At 35.1% G+C, this 20735-nt stretch overlaps 1 protein-coding gene across 2 annotated transcripts in view; it reads right to left on the bottom strand.

The window, feature by feature from the left end:
* The window catches only part of SNTG1 (syntrophin gamma 1), a 299012-nt gene that overhangs the window by 21691 nt on the left and 256586 nt on the right, over positions 1-20735 (bottom strand). The window contains exon 16 of one of the 2 annotated variants that reach the window (XM_026516491.2): positions 8461-8571. The exons of the other annotated variant lie outside the window; for it this stretch is intronic. Coding sequence (XP_026372276.1) covers positions 8461-8571 — 111 coding nt within the window. The remainder of the gene's footprint in view (positions 1-8460; positions 8572-20735) is intronic. 2 annotated transcript variants of the gene reach the window in all.

Raw genomic sequence — 20735 nt, 5'->3', positions numbered from 1 at the left:
TATGATTTCAATCTTTTTGGACGTATTGAGGCTTTTTTTAAATTATTATGTTCAGTTAGCCACCATACTGTGCATCATTAGTTTTTGTGTCCTTTGTATGTCATAGCATTGGGTCTATCCTGGAAAACATTCTATGAGTACTTGAGAAAAAATATGTATTCCGCTGTTTTGGGGTAGAATGTCCTATCGATGTCAGCTCAAGCTCGCTGCTTTCTTCTGTTTTTCAGGTCTTCTCTTTACTCACTTATCTTCTTCCTAGTTGTTCCATCCATAATTGTAAATGAGATGTTGAAGTTTCCAACTATTACTGTTGGGTTGTGTACATCTCCCTTCAATTCTCTGTGCTTTTGCTGCATGCATTTGAACTAATACTATTGGGTGCATGTATATCTACAATTCCTATGTTTTTCTGACAAATTCACTTTTCATCACTATAAAATGTCCTTTTTTTCCTCAATTAACAATAATTGTTTGAAGTCTATTTTGTCTGATATTAGTGTAGCCACTTTAGTTCCATTTTATTATTGTTTCTATGACGTATATATATACCATATACCATGTATATATTTCCATTTTTTTACCTTCAATCTGTTTCTGAATCTGAATTGTGTCTCTTATAAACAGCATTTAATTGAATAATGTTTTTATTCATTTTTTTCAATCTCTACCTTAAACTGAAGCATTTAAGCTTTTTACATCTAATGCAATCACTGTAAATGGAGGATTTTCATCTGCTATTTTACTCATTTTTTTCCCTATGTTTATTAGGTTTTTTGTTCCTCTAATCTTTGATTCCTGCTTTCTTTTGTGTTAAGTAGAAACTCCTTAATGCAGATTTTTAATTCCTTTTGCTTACTTTTATTACATATTGTTATTTTGTCAGTGGTTACTATGGGTATTAGTACTAATATCTTAATTTAAATCAATCTAGTTCTTATTAATATTAATTCAATTTTTATTACTTAGAAGAAATTTTGCTCCAACACACAACCTCTGTTCACTCCCCCTTCCTTTGTCCTATTTTTGCCATACAAATTACATATTTATACATTTTAAGTACATCAATACAATTTTATAATTGTTGCTTCATACAATTGTCTTTTAACAGTCTTTTTTCAATACATTGAAGATATTATCTCACTGTCTACTAGCTTCTATGGTTTCTAATAACAAATCATCTGTTAATATTTTTTATATGCTAGTATTATTGATGACACCATGTATGTGAAAAGTCATTTTCTTTTGCTGCTTTCAAGATTTTTTCTTTGATTTTGATCTTCATCAAATTGACTATGATAAGTCTAGATACAGTTCTCTTTGATTTTATTCTACTTGGAGTGTAATTTTTTTTGAGTATACTTGATGGTTGACACACAACGTGACATTAGTTTCAGGTGTACAACATAGAAATTCAACAAGTCTCTACATTATGCTAAGCTCACCACAAGTGTAGCTACCATCCGTCACCATACAATGTTATTACAATATCATTGACTATATTCCCTAGGCCAAACACTTTATTCCCATGACTTATTCATTCCATAACTAGAAGTTTCTATCTCTTACTCCCTTTCACATATTTTGCCCATTGAATTATTGAGTATATAGATTTTTTAAAAAATCTATTTCGAGTTTTCAAATGTTATTTCTTCTAATATGTTTTCTGTCCCTTTCAATTTTTTTCTTGGACTCTCATTATACATATACAGGTATGCTTGCTAGCATGCCACAGGTTTCTGAGATGCTGGTCATTTTTCATTATTCTTTGTTATTTTTCTGTTGCTCTGATTGGATAATCTCTATTGGCCTATATTCAAGATTATTGCTTCTCTCTTCTGCCAACTCAACTCTTTTTGAGTCCCATTAGTAAATGTTTCATTTCAGTTAATGAGTATTTCAACTGTAGCTACTCTATTTTTATGTAACCTCTCTATTGTTACTTTCTACTTGGTAAGACACCATTGTCATATTTTTCTTAAGTTCTTTAGACATCGTTTTCTTTAGTAATTTAAACATATTCATTATAGCTGATTTAAAGGCTCTGTCTACTGCATCCATAATCTGAACCCCATTCAAGGCATAATGAGTTGGTTGGTATTTACCCTGTTTCTGTACATACTTTTCTCCTTTTTGCAAATGTGGTAATTTTTTGATAGTTTAGATAATATCTTGTAATAGCTTTGGTGTTAGATTCTTCCACTTTCCCAAGGTTTATTGCTGGTGTTTTGTTGGTGTTGATTTTCTTATTGCAGTTTCTTTGTTTGGCACTTTCTTGAATTAATTCTATAGAATTTGTGTTCCCTGTAGTGTGTTGATACTAAAATCTCTGTTAGTTTGTCTTAGGGTTTTTTGTTTTGTTTTGTTTTGTTTTGTTTTGTTTTTGTTTTACATTTTTAAGTCTAGCTTACCATAGGTCACATCTGGGTCAGCCAACTATTGGTCACACAATTTCATGATATGTGTTGCCTTTAAGTCTGTTATTCTTTACCAAGGAAATCTGCATATGAAGGCACATCTTCCAATTTCAGGACACTTACAAGACAAAGTTAACTCTAATCTCCTACCTATGTGTGGTTACTAGTTCAGTCAAAGTAAGCGACTGGTGCCTTTTCCTTTCCCAGTTCTTTCCCGAGCATGCACATACCATCATAAATCTCCAAGAACCCATCAGAGCTTTTCATAAACTAACAATCATTGCCTAGTTTTCTAATACTTTCTTTTAAATCCAGGCCAGGCTTTTGTTTGTTCCAGTTGAAGTCGCAGGCTTAGGTAGGAAGATTTTAACAGCAGTTTGCTATTGCTCTAGTTATGTCCTGGGGTAGATCCCCTCTGTTCCTTTCTCCCCTCCACTTGCAGAGCTAAGCTCTGAGTCACATAGCCACCACACTAAGAATAGAGACTTCTCAGGAAGCTGCAAATTAAACCGAATTACTGACTCTGCTCAGTGGATGAGGTCAGACCTCTCAATTTTCTGCGTGATACTGGCTTTTGGCTATAAAACCACTGGGTAGGGAGGGGTGTTCAAATATCTTTGAATTAAAGCTTTAAGATGAATCCCATTATATTACTGAGTGAGGTCCAGCAGTTTCTCTTGCAGAGAAAATTTTCTGTTCATTCTGGGATTTTGGTTATTTTCCATTTTTACCAATTTGGCTAATTTCTAGAATGCTTGAAGGTAAACTTTCTATTTTTCTCTCCTTCATTTGCCCTTTTCTACTCATGAATACTAGTTGTACCAGCAGTGGACTCACAGAACTGTCTTTCATCCTATATTTCCCAAATCTTATGCTACTGCATTTTGAGTGAATCCATCAGCTATGGTTTCCAGATATAGCTGTTTCTATTCTGCTATAGAGTTTTTATTTCAAATGTGATCTTCATATTTCACAAAATCACTAATTATTCTATTTCAGAAGAGCTAGTTTTTAAAAATTAGCTGCAAGTCTCTCTAAGCACTCTGAGGAGGTTACTATATATTCTGCTTTAGGGAGCATGTCTTGGATAATTGTGAGGATGAGACATTGTGGCTGAGGATAAACTGAGAGTCTGTTTTATGCAGTAAGGGTTTCCCTCGTTTCTAGAGAGCCTTGGGGCACTTAGAGCTTGATCTGCACTCACAGATTCAGCAAGAGATAAAACCCTTATTATCTCTACCTCAGCACAAGCTCATGGGAAAGGAGGGATTGTCTAGCCCATAAACTCAAAGAGGGTTTCCATATAATTATCCTGACAATTGAACCAGTGTTCATTCTCACTCCTCACTCATTCACATTGTATATATGGAGAACCTCCCTAGTGAGAATCATTCAACTGAATGTTTTTAATGGTCTTCTATCTTTTTTGGGTTATGGGTTCTCTTGTGTTTTGATCCCATCTTTTTACTTTTATGCTGATGGCAAAAATTCCCTTTCTACTTTTTCTCTACCTGTAACTTTCTGCCAATTCTAGGATATTTTCGAACATGTAACAGAAGTATGTTGGTATTCTCAAGTCTTCTGAGAAGAACACATGTGCTCTTATTCTCACAAAAACCATGGAATATAATGTTTCCCATTTCACACTGGAGGATGCTTAGCCTGAGCTTAGATAACTCACCCTACATAACATGCATCATATTTAAATATGGAAACCAGAGCTCTTTAACTATTTTTTTAAAGATTTTGTTTATTTATTTGAGAAATCACAGAGGGAGAGTGAGAAGGTGAAGGAAGCTCAGAGCCTGATGCAGGCTCGATCTCAGGACCCTGGAATCATGACCTGAGCTGAAGGCAGATGCTTAACCGACTGAGCCACCCAGGCGCCCCCAGAGCTCTTTAACTATTAAGCTCATATTCTTACTATTACAGGGCAATGGCTTGTATAAAAATTATAAACAATAAATGGCACAGAAAGATAAACTGCATTATAAGATTTTAAAATTTTCAATAACTGATATTTGTTTAGTTTTGCTTTATTTACTTAAGGCTACATGTAAAGTAATAACTTATTTTCTTCACATCTGTATTTACCAATATGTCCTTTATGTTTAACCTAAAAGTAAACTTTTTATACAACATTAATGATTATAAGAAATATTCACAAATTGTTCTCCAAAATCACAAAAGTTTTATAATGTACTTAGAAAAGTACATGGAGACCTCTTGACATATAACTTTCAAAACAGTTCTCAAAATACTGTGAGTAGGAATTGTCACTTTGATCTTGTTTATGTTAATCTAACTCATAAGAAAGCTGATCTTTCTAGGTAAGATACAATTTTCTTCAAGTAAAATGAAATTTTATGTCATTGATTATTTTTGAAACTATGTTTGTCATTTCTTCTCTTTTATAAGAATAGTTAAGCCAATGATATCCGGAATATGATAAAAATACTATTTTTGCTAAATATTTATTTATAAACTATCAGTCATATTAAATTGTTTCATGCTTTAGATCCCTGCTAATTTTGTCCAAATTGGATATATATAACTTACTTTTGTAAAATGAAATTAAAAAAAAAAATCTATGGACTAAAATACAATTCTTTAACTTGCTGGGTATTTTTGTTATTGTACTAAGATTATTTTTCAGTAGAGATTTATTTATTTATTTATTTATTTATTTATTTATTTATTTTTATTATTTAGATTATGCAAAGTATACAATTGTCAACTATCAAAGCAACTATAAATTTGAGGAATTGTCCAATAAAACAATGGGTGAGGAATTTGGAATTAGAGGGACAAAGACAGCATTCCACAAATACATTTTGAAAATTGCTTAATAGAATGCTGATGTCTGTGATTTACTTCAAAATGTGTCAAGACTTAGAGGGATTGATGGACAGATAAAGCGATGGATACATAGATATGCAGTAAAGAAGTATAGTGAAATGTGAATCATAAAATTTAGATAGTGTGTAGAGGGCCTTTACTGTAAATTATTTAAAGTATGCTGTATGCTTGAAATTTTTCGTAGAAAATGTTGAGAAAAGTGCTTACCATCCTCAACTGTAAAATAATGATCTAGTGTAACTTAAGAAATTATTTTCTTGCTCCCAGCAAGCATCAGGCTAGGCCTTAGGAATATGATGTTATAAGACATATTCTTTGTGTTTAAAAGTTCTTGATCCAGTGGAGGAAGCATGTGAATGAACAATTTGCATGCAGGATGCTTACCCATGTTATGGTATACATGAATTTAGAAAAGTTATACAATATATAGAGATGTTCCTGTCTCTGTTTTGGGGATAGAGACTCAGGGCAAACTTTCCACACTGAAATTTTAAAAATTAATAAAATTAATAGGACACAGAAAATATCCCAGGCATTTGATAAATGACACAAACTTGGGTTATGGTTATAAACTTGAATTTTTTAAATGTGGGAAAGGCCCTGAGCTTGTTTATGTTGATCATCTTCACTAACTTCTCTTTTAATAATAAAAGCTTCTATTTTTGGATATTTCCTTTGTCCTTATGCTAGATTCTTGAACGATAAAATCATTCATCAGTGATTTTTTTAGTGCTAGGCACAAGGGATATTTATTCCTATACTCTCCTTGAAGAGTAGCAATTGTAATTTGGTGATAGATTGCTCCAGGTAGTATAGATAGAAAATGGTAAAGAAGAAATTTTTAACTCAAGGCTACTTGATTCTAATTTTCCTTCCACTGTATCATGTTGCCTATTCCTTTATTAAAAAAAAAAAAAAGTATTCTAACAGAGGAAATGTTGAATCCTCAAATGACACCAATTTCAATCATAAGCCATCCTTTTGATACATAAGTCCAGTAAGTCCAATAATGTGATACATGCTGGCATTCTTCTTGATGTTCTCCTGTGATGCTACTTTTTATTACTGCTCACAAGTTGCAATTATAAGTAGCAATTGTGCTAGTCTTAATTCTTACACAAGTTTTATATCAGCAGTGGTGATACATACCGGTATGGACAAACAATCCTAGAGAGCTGATTAGTTAGTTTCGTCTGTGCTAAATAGTCTCCATATTTAATTTGGTAGTTTCAATGTTACCCTTAGAGATATTATTATCCTTCATTCTATAAAAGGAGATGGTGACTTTAAAAAAGTTCTGTAACTCACCAATGATCACGTTCTGTTATTTTTGTCTGCTCTTTCTCCTATCCAAAAATTGTAGTCTATAAGTTTAAGAAAGACATTCAATGAATTTTCTGAAACTAGCTCTTCATGAATGAATTTATGAAATATTGCTTAAAACACTATAACAAGAATGAGTAATATTTAGAAGCTGAGGGATAACTAATAACCAGCAAAGTTAAGTAAGTATAATTAGCTGTATATAGAACATACACTACATTGAACTAAAATCTAAATATTATAGTAGTCATTGCATTGTGTTTATCTTTTTGCTTCATGTTGTCAGCTAAAGATTTGTTAACACATTAAAAAGAATTAGAAGAGAAGTGATGTATCAAATGCTATACTGTTATCAACAGCTAGTGGTTGAGTTTCCACATTAACCAGAATATGGAACTGACAATATTAACATTATTCACCTTTATTAGAATATGGTGATGCATTTTTTGATGGTAATATTAAGAATTGATTTAAAAAGCAGTGTGAGGGGCTGGCAAAAAGAAATGATCAACCATTCGTAGCCAGAGGAGAAAAAAGGAGGACCTATAGCAAGAGATGGAAAGAAGGCAGCTCCATAGATACATCTATATTTAGGGAAGAGGCAATGATGGAAATGTAAAATTGAAAATTATGAAGCAAGTTAAACAAAGGGAGTGGGTGAAGTTATGATGGTATTTGTCTAAACTGACAAGAGACAAATATAAGGCAAGACCATGTGTAATACCAATGCTTTAAAGAAATGCAGCAGGAAAAGAGCCAGCAGAAAGGGACTATATCCACATTTCCCTCTTTAAACAATCTACATAAGTTAGGCAACTCTAAAGATAAACGTAAGACAGAAATAGGGTATCCACAGAGAAACTCAAACACAAAAGCCATGGAGAAAAGTTAAGGGACAAACCTGAGCAGATATATAAAACAAGAAAGAAGTCATCTTGTTAAAAGAAGAATGAGTGTGGGTATAGAGCACTGCTACAGAAGATGTGTACTAGAATGTCAGAGAGGGTCATTCCTTGGAAGGTTTTGACTGTCAGAGTGACCTCCCCACCTGAATTAAATAGGTATATGATGTAATAAAATTATGCTGATTTTAATCCATAGTTGAAAAATTATATATGGGTTTGCATTTCCATACCATTAATTATTCATTTTGGTGTTTGTTATTTATCCTTTCCTCCACACTGGAATAATATATTTATAATTTATTCTACCCCAAACATTATTATTGTGGATTTCATTGTAGAGTAATTGAAATCATTTAGATTTTGAATATATACAAATAAATGTATTAATAAAAATAAAGGTAGCGAGTCTTTCTGATGAGTTTAAAACGACAGTTAATATATTTCAAAGTACTGAAAATTTGCATGTGAGCAAAGCAAAAAATCATCCATTTATTCATTTTATTAACACATAATAACGTTAACAAAACATGAATTGATTTAAAGAATATTTTTCTTCAGGGATTTGTATTCATATTCAAAGAGGGAATAGATAATGGTAAAATACAGTCAGAATTTTTATTTTAAGTTATTATTTAAAATGTGAAACCATGAAGAAAGTGACTGTTTTGGTTACCAGAATGTTACTTTAGTGTGACACAAATGCAGTCCATAAGAAATTAAAACAAAGAAAATGCAATTAGCCCTGTCTAACTTATTTTGAGTTATGTCTTTCAGTGAAATTTTGCCACTGAAATCTGAAAGTGATTTTATTCTTTTGGCCACGAGGGACATTCCAAAGTAAACAGATAATGTGTGTTTTTGCTCTTTTGGTTCTCCTAAATATTCTTCCCTTGGCATCTTAATGACATTAATGTAGCTTGCTTATATGATGATGGTTTATATGATGAATTTGGATTTACCTTTGCTTCAATCTGCTTAGTATCTGGATTCTGAAACAAAAATTTGATTTTGCTCTTGCCATCATCTGAAGAACCTTTAAGCTGAGAAAATTTATATCTCCAAAGTATAGCCTAAAAAGGAAAAAAAAAAAGAAACATATGCAAGTCAGTACAACTAATACCTACATTCAAACCAAGAAATAGTCCTCTTTCAAGTGGTAAATGTTAATCATATTAAATTAGTACTATATCACAAGATTAAAAAGCAAATTAATATATATTTATCAAAGGCTATAACTTAGTAATCTATATTTTTTAGGTTCCAGAAATAACTTTAGTACCCATGAAATAATAATTTCAAAAAATACATGCAAATAAATAAATCCGAGTATCCTGCTTTATATTATCACTCACTTAAAGCTCACTTAAAGCATATGTCTATGCTACTGAATAAGCAAGAACATTTATTATTGTTTCTTTTTTCTATTAATAGAAGTGGTAAGGTGATTTTGAATTGACAATCCTATAGATATTCTGTAGTACTTTCTCTTAAAGCTCAAACTAATAATCTGTAGCTTTGTCAAGATAAAAGATCAGCCTTAGTAAATAATTACGACAAAAATTTATATGGTATCTTCATAAGACTGAACTAGAATAAACATTTTACAGAGCTCGCCCATTAACCTATAATATCTCAGTCAATAGGATTATTTGACTAAAACCCATCTTCCAATATTTCAGGGGCAAATTTAGATAGTATGAAATCTATGTAAGAACGAAACATTAGTTACAACATGACCATGCACTTACTGTTTGAATATATAGGGATATGGATTCCCATGACAAGTTCCAAAAAAATTTTTGCAAATGAGAAGTGTGCATTTTTTTTATTGTAGAGAAAAATTAAGAACCTGGTACAGAGAATTCTTATCACAAAATTTACTCTATTTTAATATCTCACATAACATGGTACATTGTCACAATTAATGAATGGATATTGACATATTATTATTAATTAGAGTCCATCATTTATGCAGTTTTTCTTAGTTTTAACCTAATGCCTTTTTCTGGTACAGGACTCCGCCCAGGATACCACATTACATTTATTTGTTGTGTCTTCAGCTCTACTTGTCTATGACAGTTTCTCAGATCCTTGTCTGAGTGTCCTTGACAATTTGAGGAGTACTGGCTAGGTATTTTGTAGAATGTCCCCTACTTGAATTTGTCTGATGTATTTCTCATAACTAGATCAGCTAAAGATTTTTAGAAATAAGATAAGACTCTGTCATTTTTGATAATAATCTCAGTGTATATTTCTGAGAGGTTTCCATTTAAGATATGTTATTATAGTGGAGTATGTTGTGTGTGTTTATTAAACTTCATTAGGTGGCCTTAACATGATTCGATAATTCATTTAAATATAAAGCTATGTGATTAAAAAAAAAGCATGGCTTCATATATGAATTCCATTTCTTATTATTCTGTTATTTATTAAAGTATCTAATAATATTTTGCATGTTTTCAACCTTTTAAAATTTATTACTACTTGTTTTGTATTCTTATATATGGTCTGTTTTGGAGAATGTTCCATGAGCACTTGAAAGAAATTCATATTCTGCTCTGGTTCAGTGGAGTATTCTGTATGTGTCTGTTAGATACAGTTAGCTATAGTTTTCTTCAAATTCTGTAGTTCTTTATTGGTCTTGTGTCTGGTTGTTCATGCCATTATTGAAAGTGGAGTATCAAAACTTCCAACTATTATTTTAGAATTGTCTATTTCTCCTTGCATGTCCAGAGTTTAACAAAGCCAATGCTTTGCTGCCGCAGCATCCATTTAATTTGGCCAAGTGCCGTGTAGGACCTTAAACGGACATTAGCCCCCTCGTGCAAGTGCAACCCATAGAATCACAAACTTGTAAGTTCCTGATATGACTCCCCAACAGCCCTTCTGAGCAATAGAATCCCTTGTCTCCCAGGGTCTGTATGCCTTTCACACCTCTTAGATAAGACCCCCATGCAGCTTACCAAAACCTTGTCTTTGGGTGTGAATTATCAGTCTAGGTAGCTCAGGAACCCCCATGCACTGCATCCATGAACCCTTAAAAAGGCATGCACCCCAGGTCCTGTCTCACTGGCTGTACTGTGCTTTGACCACCAGTGTGGCTCTTCAAGGCATGCCACGTCCTTCCTCCAGGACCTGTGAGTAATAAACTCCTGTATTTCACTTTCTCTTGTGGTATGTTGTGGAACTGTGGATCACCATCTGGCACCCTGTGCTTTACTTAACAAATGTTAATTTAACGAAGTCATAATACTTCAATTCTCTCAATGTTTAATATACGGGCCCTGATGCTTGCTGCCTGTAAGTTTATAATTGTTAAATTTTCTTTTTGAATTAATCTTTTTATCAATATGTAATACGCTTCTTTGTCTCCTGTAACAGTAACATAAAATCTATTCTTTTTTTAAAGACTAATTTTTTTGAGAGAGAGACAGACAGAGAGACAGAGCAAGTAGCGGGAGGTGCAGAGGGAGAGAAGCAGACTCCCCAGTGAGTGTGCAGCCTGGTGTGGGGCTCGATCTCACACCCTATGATTATGACCCTGAGATCATGACCTGAGCCAAAATCAAGAACTGACTGAGCCACCCAGGTGCCCTGACCTAAAATCTCTTCTTATACTGGTTTAACCACTGGCTGTCTTCTGGTTACTATTCGTATGGAATATCTTTTCACATCGTTTTTATTTTAACCCACTTCAGTCTTTAGATCTAAAGAAGGCCTCTTGAAGACAGCATATAGTTGGATCATGTTTTTTTAATCTATTCTGTAGTGAAGAGAAGGTGGCAGTTATTGCTTAATGATAACAGTTTCTGTCTGGGATAATGACTAGTTTTGGAAGCAGTGTGAATCAATTAATGCCACCGAATCATACACTTAAAAATGGTTAAAATGGGAAATTTTATATTATTTTAACACAATAGAAACAAAACTTTAAAAAAATCATCTGGAAACAATGTATCTCCAAAATCCACTCAAAGCAAATGCTAATTAAAAAGTTGACACTTTAAAAGGTATAATGAGGAGCGCCTGTGTGGCACAGCGGTTAAGCGTCTGCCTTCGGCTCAGGGCGTGATCCCAGAGTTATGGGATCGAGCCCCACATCAGGCTCCTCCGCTATGAGCCTGCTTCTTCATCTACCACTCCCCCTGCTGTGTTCCCTCTCTCGCTGGCTGTCTCTATCTCTGTTGAATAAATAAATAAAATCTTTAAAAAAATAAAAATAAAAAAAAATAAAAGGTATAATGAAATAACAAAATTATAAATTCCTTAAAAATAAGGATGAGAGAATTATCAATAATAATGACACATAATGCATTTATACAGAATGGTGCTATCTACTTATTCACCAAGCATTTTTGAAATGGCTACCATACATTAAGCCTTTTGCTAGATTTAGATAAAAAAGACATTGACACCACCCCAAAGACATTAATTTCTGAACAAGTAAATGCTTTTGCTTTTGTTTTTACAATGAGACTATACAATTAATAAAGAAGCAATATCCAATATTATAAATTGTCTTAAATGTTTCTTCAGATCTATTATTATACAGAATCTTCTAACAATAAAATTACCTGGGACAATTAACACTCTGGGAAAAAAATACAAGTTAAACTTTAAACTGACAACTTCCTCTAAATAAAATTCTTTATGTTTTAAAAAGTGAAATAATATAAATAAGCCAAATAATAGGAAAACTACATAATGTAAGTGAATATTGAGTAACTTGGAAAAGAGGGAGTTCTAGACATAGGAGTAACAAAAAATTATATACTCATATGTACAGTGATGTATATTTACCAAAATGAAAAGCAATAAACTTAGTTGCATATAGGATACATGGTAGGGTGTAAGGAAAATTCTAAACATATAATAAATAAAAAGGCAAATAATATTATGGAGAAGTCATTCAAAAAATGGAAAAAAAATTATTCTTTCTAATGAATATAAGAGCATGTTCAATTTTACTAGAAATAAAGAGTGTAATAATATTAAAATGACTTAGTTTTGCTAAACATTTAATAAAGATCACTGAAAATTATAATAACTAAAGCTAGCAAGGTTATGTCGAAACAAATGTTTGCATAAAATTTCTACCAACAGTGTGAATTCTTTATGATAATAATTTTAATATATATTTTAAGCCTTAAAAGTATTCATATTATTTGATTCAGAAATTCCATTTCTAAAAATTAACTAAGGAAGCATGATATATGAAAAACAAAAGTAAGTGTTAAATACATGATTAGTAAATATCAAGAATGGAAATTCTGAACATTTTGCTTAAAATAAAGCTCACGGGAATCATATATTTACATAAAAAATGCAAATATTATAATGGTAAGGAAGAATATAAGGACATGAAATTAGATGAGATAACCATGTTAAAACTAAGGAACTTGTAAAAGCCTGGAGGGAAAATATAGGCAAAATATAGCATCTTATGTAGCTCAGGTACTGACATTAACTTACTGTGTGGTTTTGAATAAGAAATTTTATTTTTAGCTTGCTAAGCTGTAAAACTAAAGGATTTCACATTCTCAAATTATAATTAAAATTTTGAAATAATATTTCATATGTAGTCATTATAGTGTAAAACAGAAATTTACCATTTCAACTAGATAACTTTTCAAGGAGTAAGACAGATTTTAAAAGCTCATTATTTTAAATAAAGAGTAACAACAAACTTACTCTGGCTAAAGAAGGCATATCATAGACAAATGAAGGAGGTTTGGAAACTTTGGGGAATGTGCAGAATGAATCTTTGGCTGTGAGTGGGGAACTCCAAAGATGAATAATGTAGTTGATGAATCTAATAATGATTGATTGAAAGATTCATCAGTTAAGAGGTAATGATACAAAATTAACATCATAACAACTTTGGTGACAGATGGTAGCTAGATTTAGGGTGTTAATCACTCCCTAACGTATATGAATGTTGAATCACTATGTTGTACACCTAAAACTAATATAATATTATATGTCAACTGCACTTCAACAACAACAAGAAAGGTAAATCAGTAACAGAACATAGCAGTCACTTAACATACTTATCATGGTACCTGGAAAATAATATTCAATAAATGTTTGCAAGTCTTAAAACAAACAAACATTAACGTGATATACTAGGAAGAGTTAGAATAGGCTTGATAAGCGGTGTGAATTGGTAATTCTCACAGAAATTCATTAAGGCCAATTTGGAGGAATCGGAATCTGAATCTGAAAGTATTACCAGGAAAAGTTTCACAGGTCTAAAAAATGATTTAATTCAAGAACTCTTCATCAATCCTATTTCTTATGCCAATATTTTGTTAAGATTCTGATAAACATTATGGTAACTATGTTAAGAATATTAATGATGAGGGGCGCCTGGGTGGCTCAGCGGTTGAGCGTCTGCCTTCAGCTCAGGGCTTGATCCCAGCATTATGGGATCGAGCCCCACATCAGGCTCCTCCGCTGTGAGCCTGCTTCTTCATCTCCCACTCCCCCTGCTGTGTCCTTCTGTCGCTGGCTGTCTCTATCTCTGCTGAATAAATAAATAAAATCTTTAAAAAAAAAAAGAATATTAATGATGAAAAAGATGAGTAAACACCACTGTATTTTATAGCATGTTATTTATATATTGCTATGGTGAACACAATGGTAGGTTCCTTGTAGCCGGTTCTGAGGTGGACCAAGATGGGATGGTGTTGGTGAAATGTATACAGTGAGTTGGATTGTTTGTGGTTATTTAACAGACTTTGATATGCTTAGGAATAAGGTGCTAGTGAAGAGTGACAGAGGCAGGTGTTCTTTGCCTCAAGAGCTTTCCAATCAGAATAGAAAGTAGGCCAAGATGTAGTAATTAGTTCTCTATAAAATACATGCAGAATTTTGTTGGAAAAGTGAACTTGCATGATGTCACAATAAAACTTAAAAAATATATGAAACTTTTGTCTCCATTTGTCATTCTGATACATATATGTACCATATATATATGTGCATACACACATACACACACACACGCACATACATACCAAACACAGTGGTATAATCACTAGTTGCCAACATGGAACTAAATGAGGAGGATTATAAGGATCAGAAACTCCTCCTCCCCGATCACCTATTTTTGGTGGCCTCTTTGCCATATACTGACCTAATTTCCATTACCAGTAAGATATTAAGATCTTTCTCCCTATTATAATGCATTTATCTCAGGAAGGTAATACATTTTTTGGCAAAGTACTGAAATAAAAATAAATCCTGATCTTAGAGCTGTAAGTATTGAAATGTAACCAAAACTTTAGACCTTACTTATAAGCCACATGACCTTAAGCAAGATTCTTAATTAGAGCCTGAGTACATACTTTTGTAAATTAAAAGTAGTGATACTTGACTATCCTACTTTAAAGTGTTACTGTAGGGAGGGAATTAAGATGGCGGAGGAGTAGGGGACCCCTTTTTCAGCCAGTCCCCTGAGTCGAGTTGGATAGGTACCAGACCATCCTGAACATCCATGGAATCAGCATGAGATGCAGGAAGATACATCTGGATCTCTACAAATGAACATCTCCAGTGCTGAGTATTGAGGTATGAAGCGGGGAGCCGAGAAACTGATCACAGATATCGGAAGATAAATGGGAGGGAGAGGGAGCCGCCACGTTCCGGTGCCAAAGAGGTAGCCATCTGCACGGGGGAGCGGGCGGACTCATGGACCGGCACCCGCGAGACAGCAGACTGAGACCATGAGCCAGGGAACTCGCACGACCAGACTGAAACGGAGCTCCGGTGTGCTCACTGGAACCAGAGACTGGGAGCTCCTGAGCGTGGGGGGTGGGGGGGGCTGGTGGCTGGCGGCCAGCGGTGTTAGAAACACAAAGGACAGAGATGTGCTGGCCCTGGAAGTGAGGGCTGGGACGCCGGGTGTGGGGCGCACATCCCGGGATGCTGCAGAGTTGAGCAGCACCAACAGAAACAGAGTTAAAGTGGCCAGAACATCAGGGGAGAACGGTCTGTGATCCCTCTGTTCTGAGACAGAGGCTGAGATTCGGCTACTGCTGCTCTGACTCTCAGAAGAGGCACAGAAAATCGCCAGGGAAAGCCGCCAGAGAACAAAAGTCCGGAAATAGCGGCTCACAGTGCGCCCATCCCCATCCCCCCTCACAGGGGACACGGAGACTCTACCCAAACAAGGTTGCCTGAGTATCAGCGCGGCAGGGCCCTCCCCCAGAAGGCAGGCTGAAAAATCAAGAAACCCACACCCTAAGATCCCTATAAAACAAGTGCGCACTGCCTGGGTCCCAGTCAATAATTTGGGCTTTGGACAACCCTGCAACCTCCCCTCATCAGAATGACGAGAAGGAGAAGTCCCCCCCAGCAAAGAAAAGACAATGAGTCTGTGGCCTCTGCCACAGAACTAATGGATATAGATATAACCAAATTATCAGAAATGGAGTTCAGAGTAACAATGGTCAAGATGATGTGTAGACTTGAAAAAAGTATTAACGAAAATGTTAATGAGAATATAGAATCTCTAAGGGCAGAAATGAGAGCGAATCAGGCAGAAATTAAAAATTCTATAAACCAAATGCAGTCAAAACTAGATGCTCTGACTGCCAGGGTGAATGAGGCAGAAGAATGTATCAGCGAATTGGAGGATGGGTTAGTAGAAGAAAAAGCTAAAATAGAAACTGGGCTCAAAAAAATCCAATCTCAAGAATGTAGGTTACAGGAGATTACTGACTCAATGAAACGTTCCAATGCCAGAATCATCGGCATCCCCGAGGGTGTGGAGAAAAACAGAGGTCTAGAAGAGATATTTGAACAAATTGTAGCTGAAAACTTCCCTAATCTAGCAAAGGAAACAAGCATTCGTGTCCAAGAGGCAGAGAGGACCCCTCCCAAGCTCAAACATGACAAACCTACTCCACGTCACGTCATATGCAATTCACAAATATTAGATCCAAGGATACAGTATTGAAAGCAGCCAGGGCAAAGAAATTTCTCACATACCAAGCAAAGGCATCAGAATTATGTCAGACCTATCTACATAGACCTGGAATGAGAGAAAGGGTTGGGGGGGGGGCATTTTTAAAGCTCATTCAGAGAAAAACATGCAGCCAAGGATCCTTTATCCAGCAAGGCTGTCATTCAGAATTGATGGAGAAATAAAGACCTTCCAGAATTGCCAGTCATTGACCAATTTTGTAACCATGAAACCAGCCCTACAGGAGATATTAAGTGGGGTTCTATAAAAGTAAAAAGGCCCCAAGAGTGATACAGAACAGAAAGTCACAACCGATACAAACAAAGACTTTACTGACAACATGGCATTATTAAAATCATCTCTCTCAATAATCAGTCTCAATGTAAATGGCCTAAATGCTCCCATAAAACCCCCCAGGGTTGCAGATTGGATAAAAAGACATGACCCATCCATTTGCTGTCTACAAGACTCTTTTTGAACCTAAAGATACATTCAGACTGAAAGTAAAGGGATGGAATACCATCTTTCACGCCAATGGGCCTCAAAAGAAAGCTGGGGTAGCAATTCTCATATCAGACAGATTGGATTTTAAACTAAAGACTATACTTAGAGACACAGAAGGGCACTATATTATTCTTAAAGGATGTATCCAACAAGTGGATATGACAATTATAAATATATATGCCCCCAACAGGGGAGCAGCCAGATACACAAGCCAACTCTTAACCAGAATAAAGAGACATATAGATAAAAATACGTTAAGTAGGGGACCTCAACACTCCACTATCAGCAATAGACAGAGCACTGGAACAGAAAACCAACATCGAAACAAGAGCTTTGAATGCCATACTCGACAAGTTGGACCTCATAGATATATATAGAACACGTCACCCCAGAACCAAAGAATACTCATTCTATTCTAATGCCCATGGAACATTCTCAAGAACAGACCATGTTCTGGGTCACAAAACAGGTCTCAACCGGTACCAAAAGACTGAAATTATTCTCTGCAAATTCTAGGACCACAACGCTTTGAGATTGGAACTCAACCACAAGGAAAAATTAGGAAGAAACTCAAACACTTGGAGACTAAGAACCATTCTGCTCAGGAATGACTCGATAAACCAGGAAATCAAAAATCAATTTAAACAATTTATGGAGACCAATGAGAATGAAAACACAATGGTCCAAAACCTATGGGATACTATGGGATACTGCAAAGGCAGTCCTAAGGGGAAAATACATGCCATCCAAGCCTCACTCAAAAGAATAGAAAAATCTAAAATGTAGTTTTTATATTCTCACCTCAAGAAGCTGGAACAGCAACAGAGGAACAGGCCTAATCCACGCACGAGAAAGCAGTTGATCAAGATTAGAGCAGAAATCAATGAATTAGAAACCAGGAGTACAGTAGAGCAGATCAACAGAACTAGAAACTGGTTCTTTGAAAGAATAAATAAAATTGACAGATCACTGGCAAGACTTATCCAAAAGAATAGAAAAAGGACCCAAATTAACAAAATTATGAATGAAAAAGGAGAGGTCACAACCAACACCAATGAAACTGGAAGGATTATTAGAAACTTTTATCAACAGCTTTATGCCAATAAATTAAGCAATCTGGAAGAGATGGAGGCCTTCCTGGAAACCTATAAACTACCAAGACTGAAACAAGAAGAAATTTATTTTTTTAAACAGGCCAATTCATTATGAAGAGATTGAGTCAGTGATAAACAACCTTCCAAATAACAAAACTCCAGGCCCGGATGGTTTTCCTGGGGAATTCTACCAAACATTCAAAGAAGAAATAATACCTATTCTCCTAAAGCTATTTCAAAAAATAGAAACAGAAGGAAAGCTACCAAACTCATTCTATGAGGCCAATATTACCTTGATCCCCAAACCAGACAAACACCCCATTAAAAAGGAGAATTATGGACCGATTTCCCTGATGAATATGGATGCCAAAATCCTCAACAAGATCCTAGCTAATAGAATCCAACAATACATTAAAAGGATTATCCATCATGACCAAGTGGGATTCATTCCTGGGATACAAGAGTGGTTCAACATTTGCAAATCTATCAGTGTCTTAGATTTTATCTGGAAGAAAAAAGCCAAAAATCATATGATTCTCTCAATAGATGCAGAAAAAGCATTTGACAAAATACAGCATCCTTTCCTGATTAAAACCCTTCAGAGTGTAGTGATAGAGGGTACATTCCTCAATCTCATAAAAACCATCTATGAAAAGCCTATAGCAAATATCATTCTCAATGGGGAAAAGCTGGAAGCCTTTCCCTTAAGATCAGGAACACGACAAGGATGCCCACTCTCGCCACTATTATTCAACGTAGTACTAGAAGTCCTGGCAACAGCAATCAGACAACAAAAGGGGATAAAAGGTATCCAAATCGGCAAAGAAGAATTCAAACTGTCTCTCTTCGCAGATGACATGCTACTCTATATAGAACACCAAAAAGAATCCACTCCCAAACTATTAGAAGTTATAGAGCAATTCAGTAATGTGGCGGGATACAAAATCAATGCTCAGAAATCAGTTGCATTTCTATACACAAACAATGAGCCTGAAGAAAGAGAAATTAGGGAATCCATCCCATTTACAATAGCACCAAAAATCATACATTACATTGGAATTAACCAGAGACGTAAAGGACCTATATTCTAGAAACTCTAAATCACACTTGAAAGACGTTGAAGAAGACACAAAAATATGGAAAAATATTCCATGCTCATGGATCAGAAGAATTAACATAGTTAAAATCCATGCTATCCAGAGCAATCTACACTTTCAATGCTATCCCGATCAAAATACCAATGACATTTTTCAAAGAACTGGAACTAATAGTCCTTAAATTTGTGTGGAACTAGAAAAGGCCCCGAATCGCCAAGGAACTGTTGAAAAGGAAAAACAATGCTGGAGGCGTCACAATGCCGGATTTCGAGCTGTACTACAAAGCTGTGATCACAAAGACAGCATGGTACTGGCACAAAAACAGACACATAGACCAATGGACCAGAATAGAGAACCCAGAAATGGACCCTCGGCTCTTTGGGCAACTAATCTTTGATAAAGCAGGAAAAAACTTCCAGTGGAAAAAAATACAGTCTCTTCAATAAATGGTGCTGGGAAAATTGGACAGCTACATGCAAAAGAACGAAACTTGACCACTCTCTCACACCATACACAAAGATAAACTCCAAATGGATGAAAGACCTCGATGTGAGACAGGAATCCATCAAAATCCTAGAGGAGAACATAGGCAGCAACCTCTACGACATTGGCCAAAGCAACCTTTTTCATGACACATCTCCAAAGGCAAGAGAAACAAAAGAAAAAATGAACTTGTGGGACTTCATCAAGATAAAAAGCTTCTGCACAGCCAAGGAAACAGTCAAAAAAACTAAGAGGCAGCCCACAGAATGGGAGAATATATTTGCAAATGATGCTACAGATAAAAGACTGGTATCCAAGATCTACAAAGAACTTCTCAAACTCAATACATGAGAAACAAATAAACAAATCAAAAATGGGCAGACGATATGAACAGACACTTTTCCAATGATGACATACAAATGGCTAATAGACACATGAAAAAATGTTCAAAATCATTAGCCATCAGGGAAATTCAAATCAAAACCACACTGAGATACCACATTACGCCAGTTAGAATGGCAAAAATTGACAAGTCAAGAAACAACAATTATTGGAGAGGATGTGGAGAAAGGGGATCCCTCCTACATTGTTGGTGGGAATGCAAGTTGGTACAGCTACTCCATAAAACAGTGTGGAGGTCCCTTAAAAAGTTAAAAATTGAGCTACCCTATGATCCAGCCATTGCACTAGTGGGTGTTTACCCCAAAGATACAGACGTAGTGAAGAGAAGGGCCATATGCACCCCAATGTTCATAGCAGCATTGTCCACAATAGCTAAATCGTGGAAGGAGCCGAGATGCCCTTCAACAGATGACTGCATTAAGAAGTTGTGGTCCATATATACAATGGAATATTACTCAGCTATCAAAAAGAACGATTTCTCAACATTTGCTGCAACATGGATGGTACTGGAGGAGATAATGCTAAGTGAAATAAGTCAAGCAGAGAAAGACAATTATCATATGGTTTCTCTCATCTATGGAACATAAGAACTAGGAAGATCTGTAGGAGAAGAAAGGGATAAAGAAAAGGGGGGTAATCAGAAGGGGGAATGATCCATGAGAGACTATGGACTCTGAGAAACAAACTGA

This window comes from Ursus arctos, unplaced genomic scaffold (genome assembly GCF_023065955.2).
Source record: "Ursus arctos isolate Adak ecotype North America unplaced genomic scaffold, UrsArc2.0 scaffold_6, whole genome shotgun sequence".
Lineage (NCBI taxonomy): Eukaryota > Metazoa > Chordata > Mammalia > Carnivora > Ursidae > Ursus > Ursus arctos.
The sequence above is the reverse complement of the archived record's forward strand: the minus strand, read 5'-3'. Positions and strand labels throughout refer to the sequence as shown.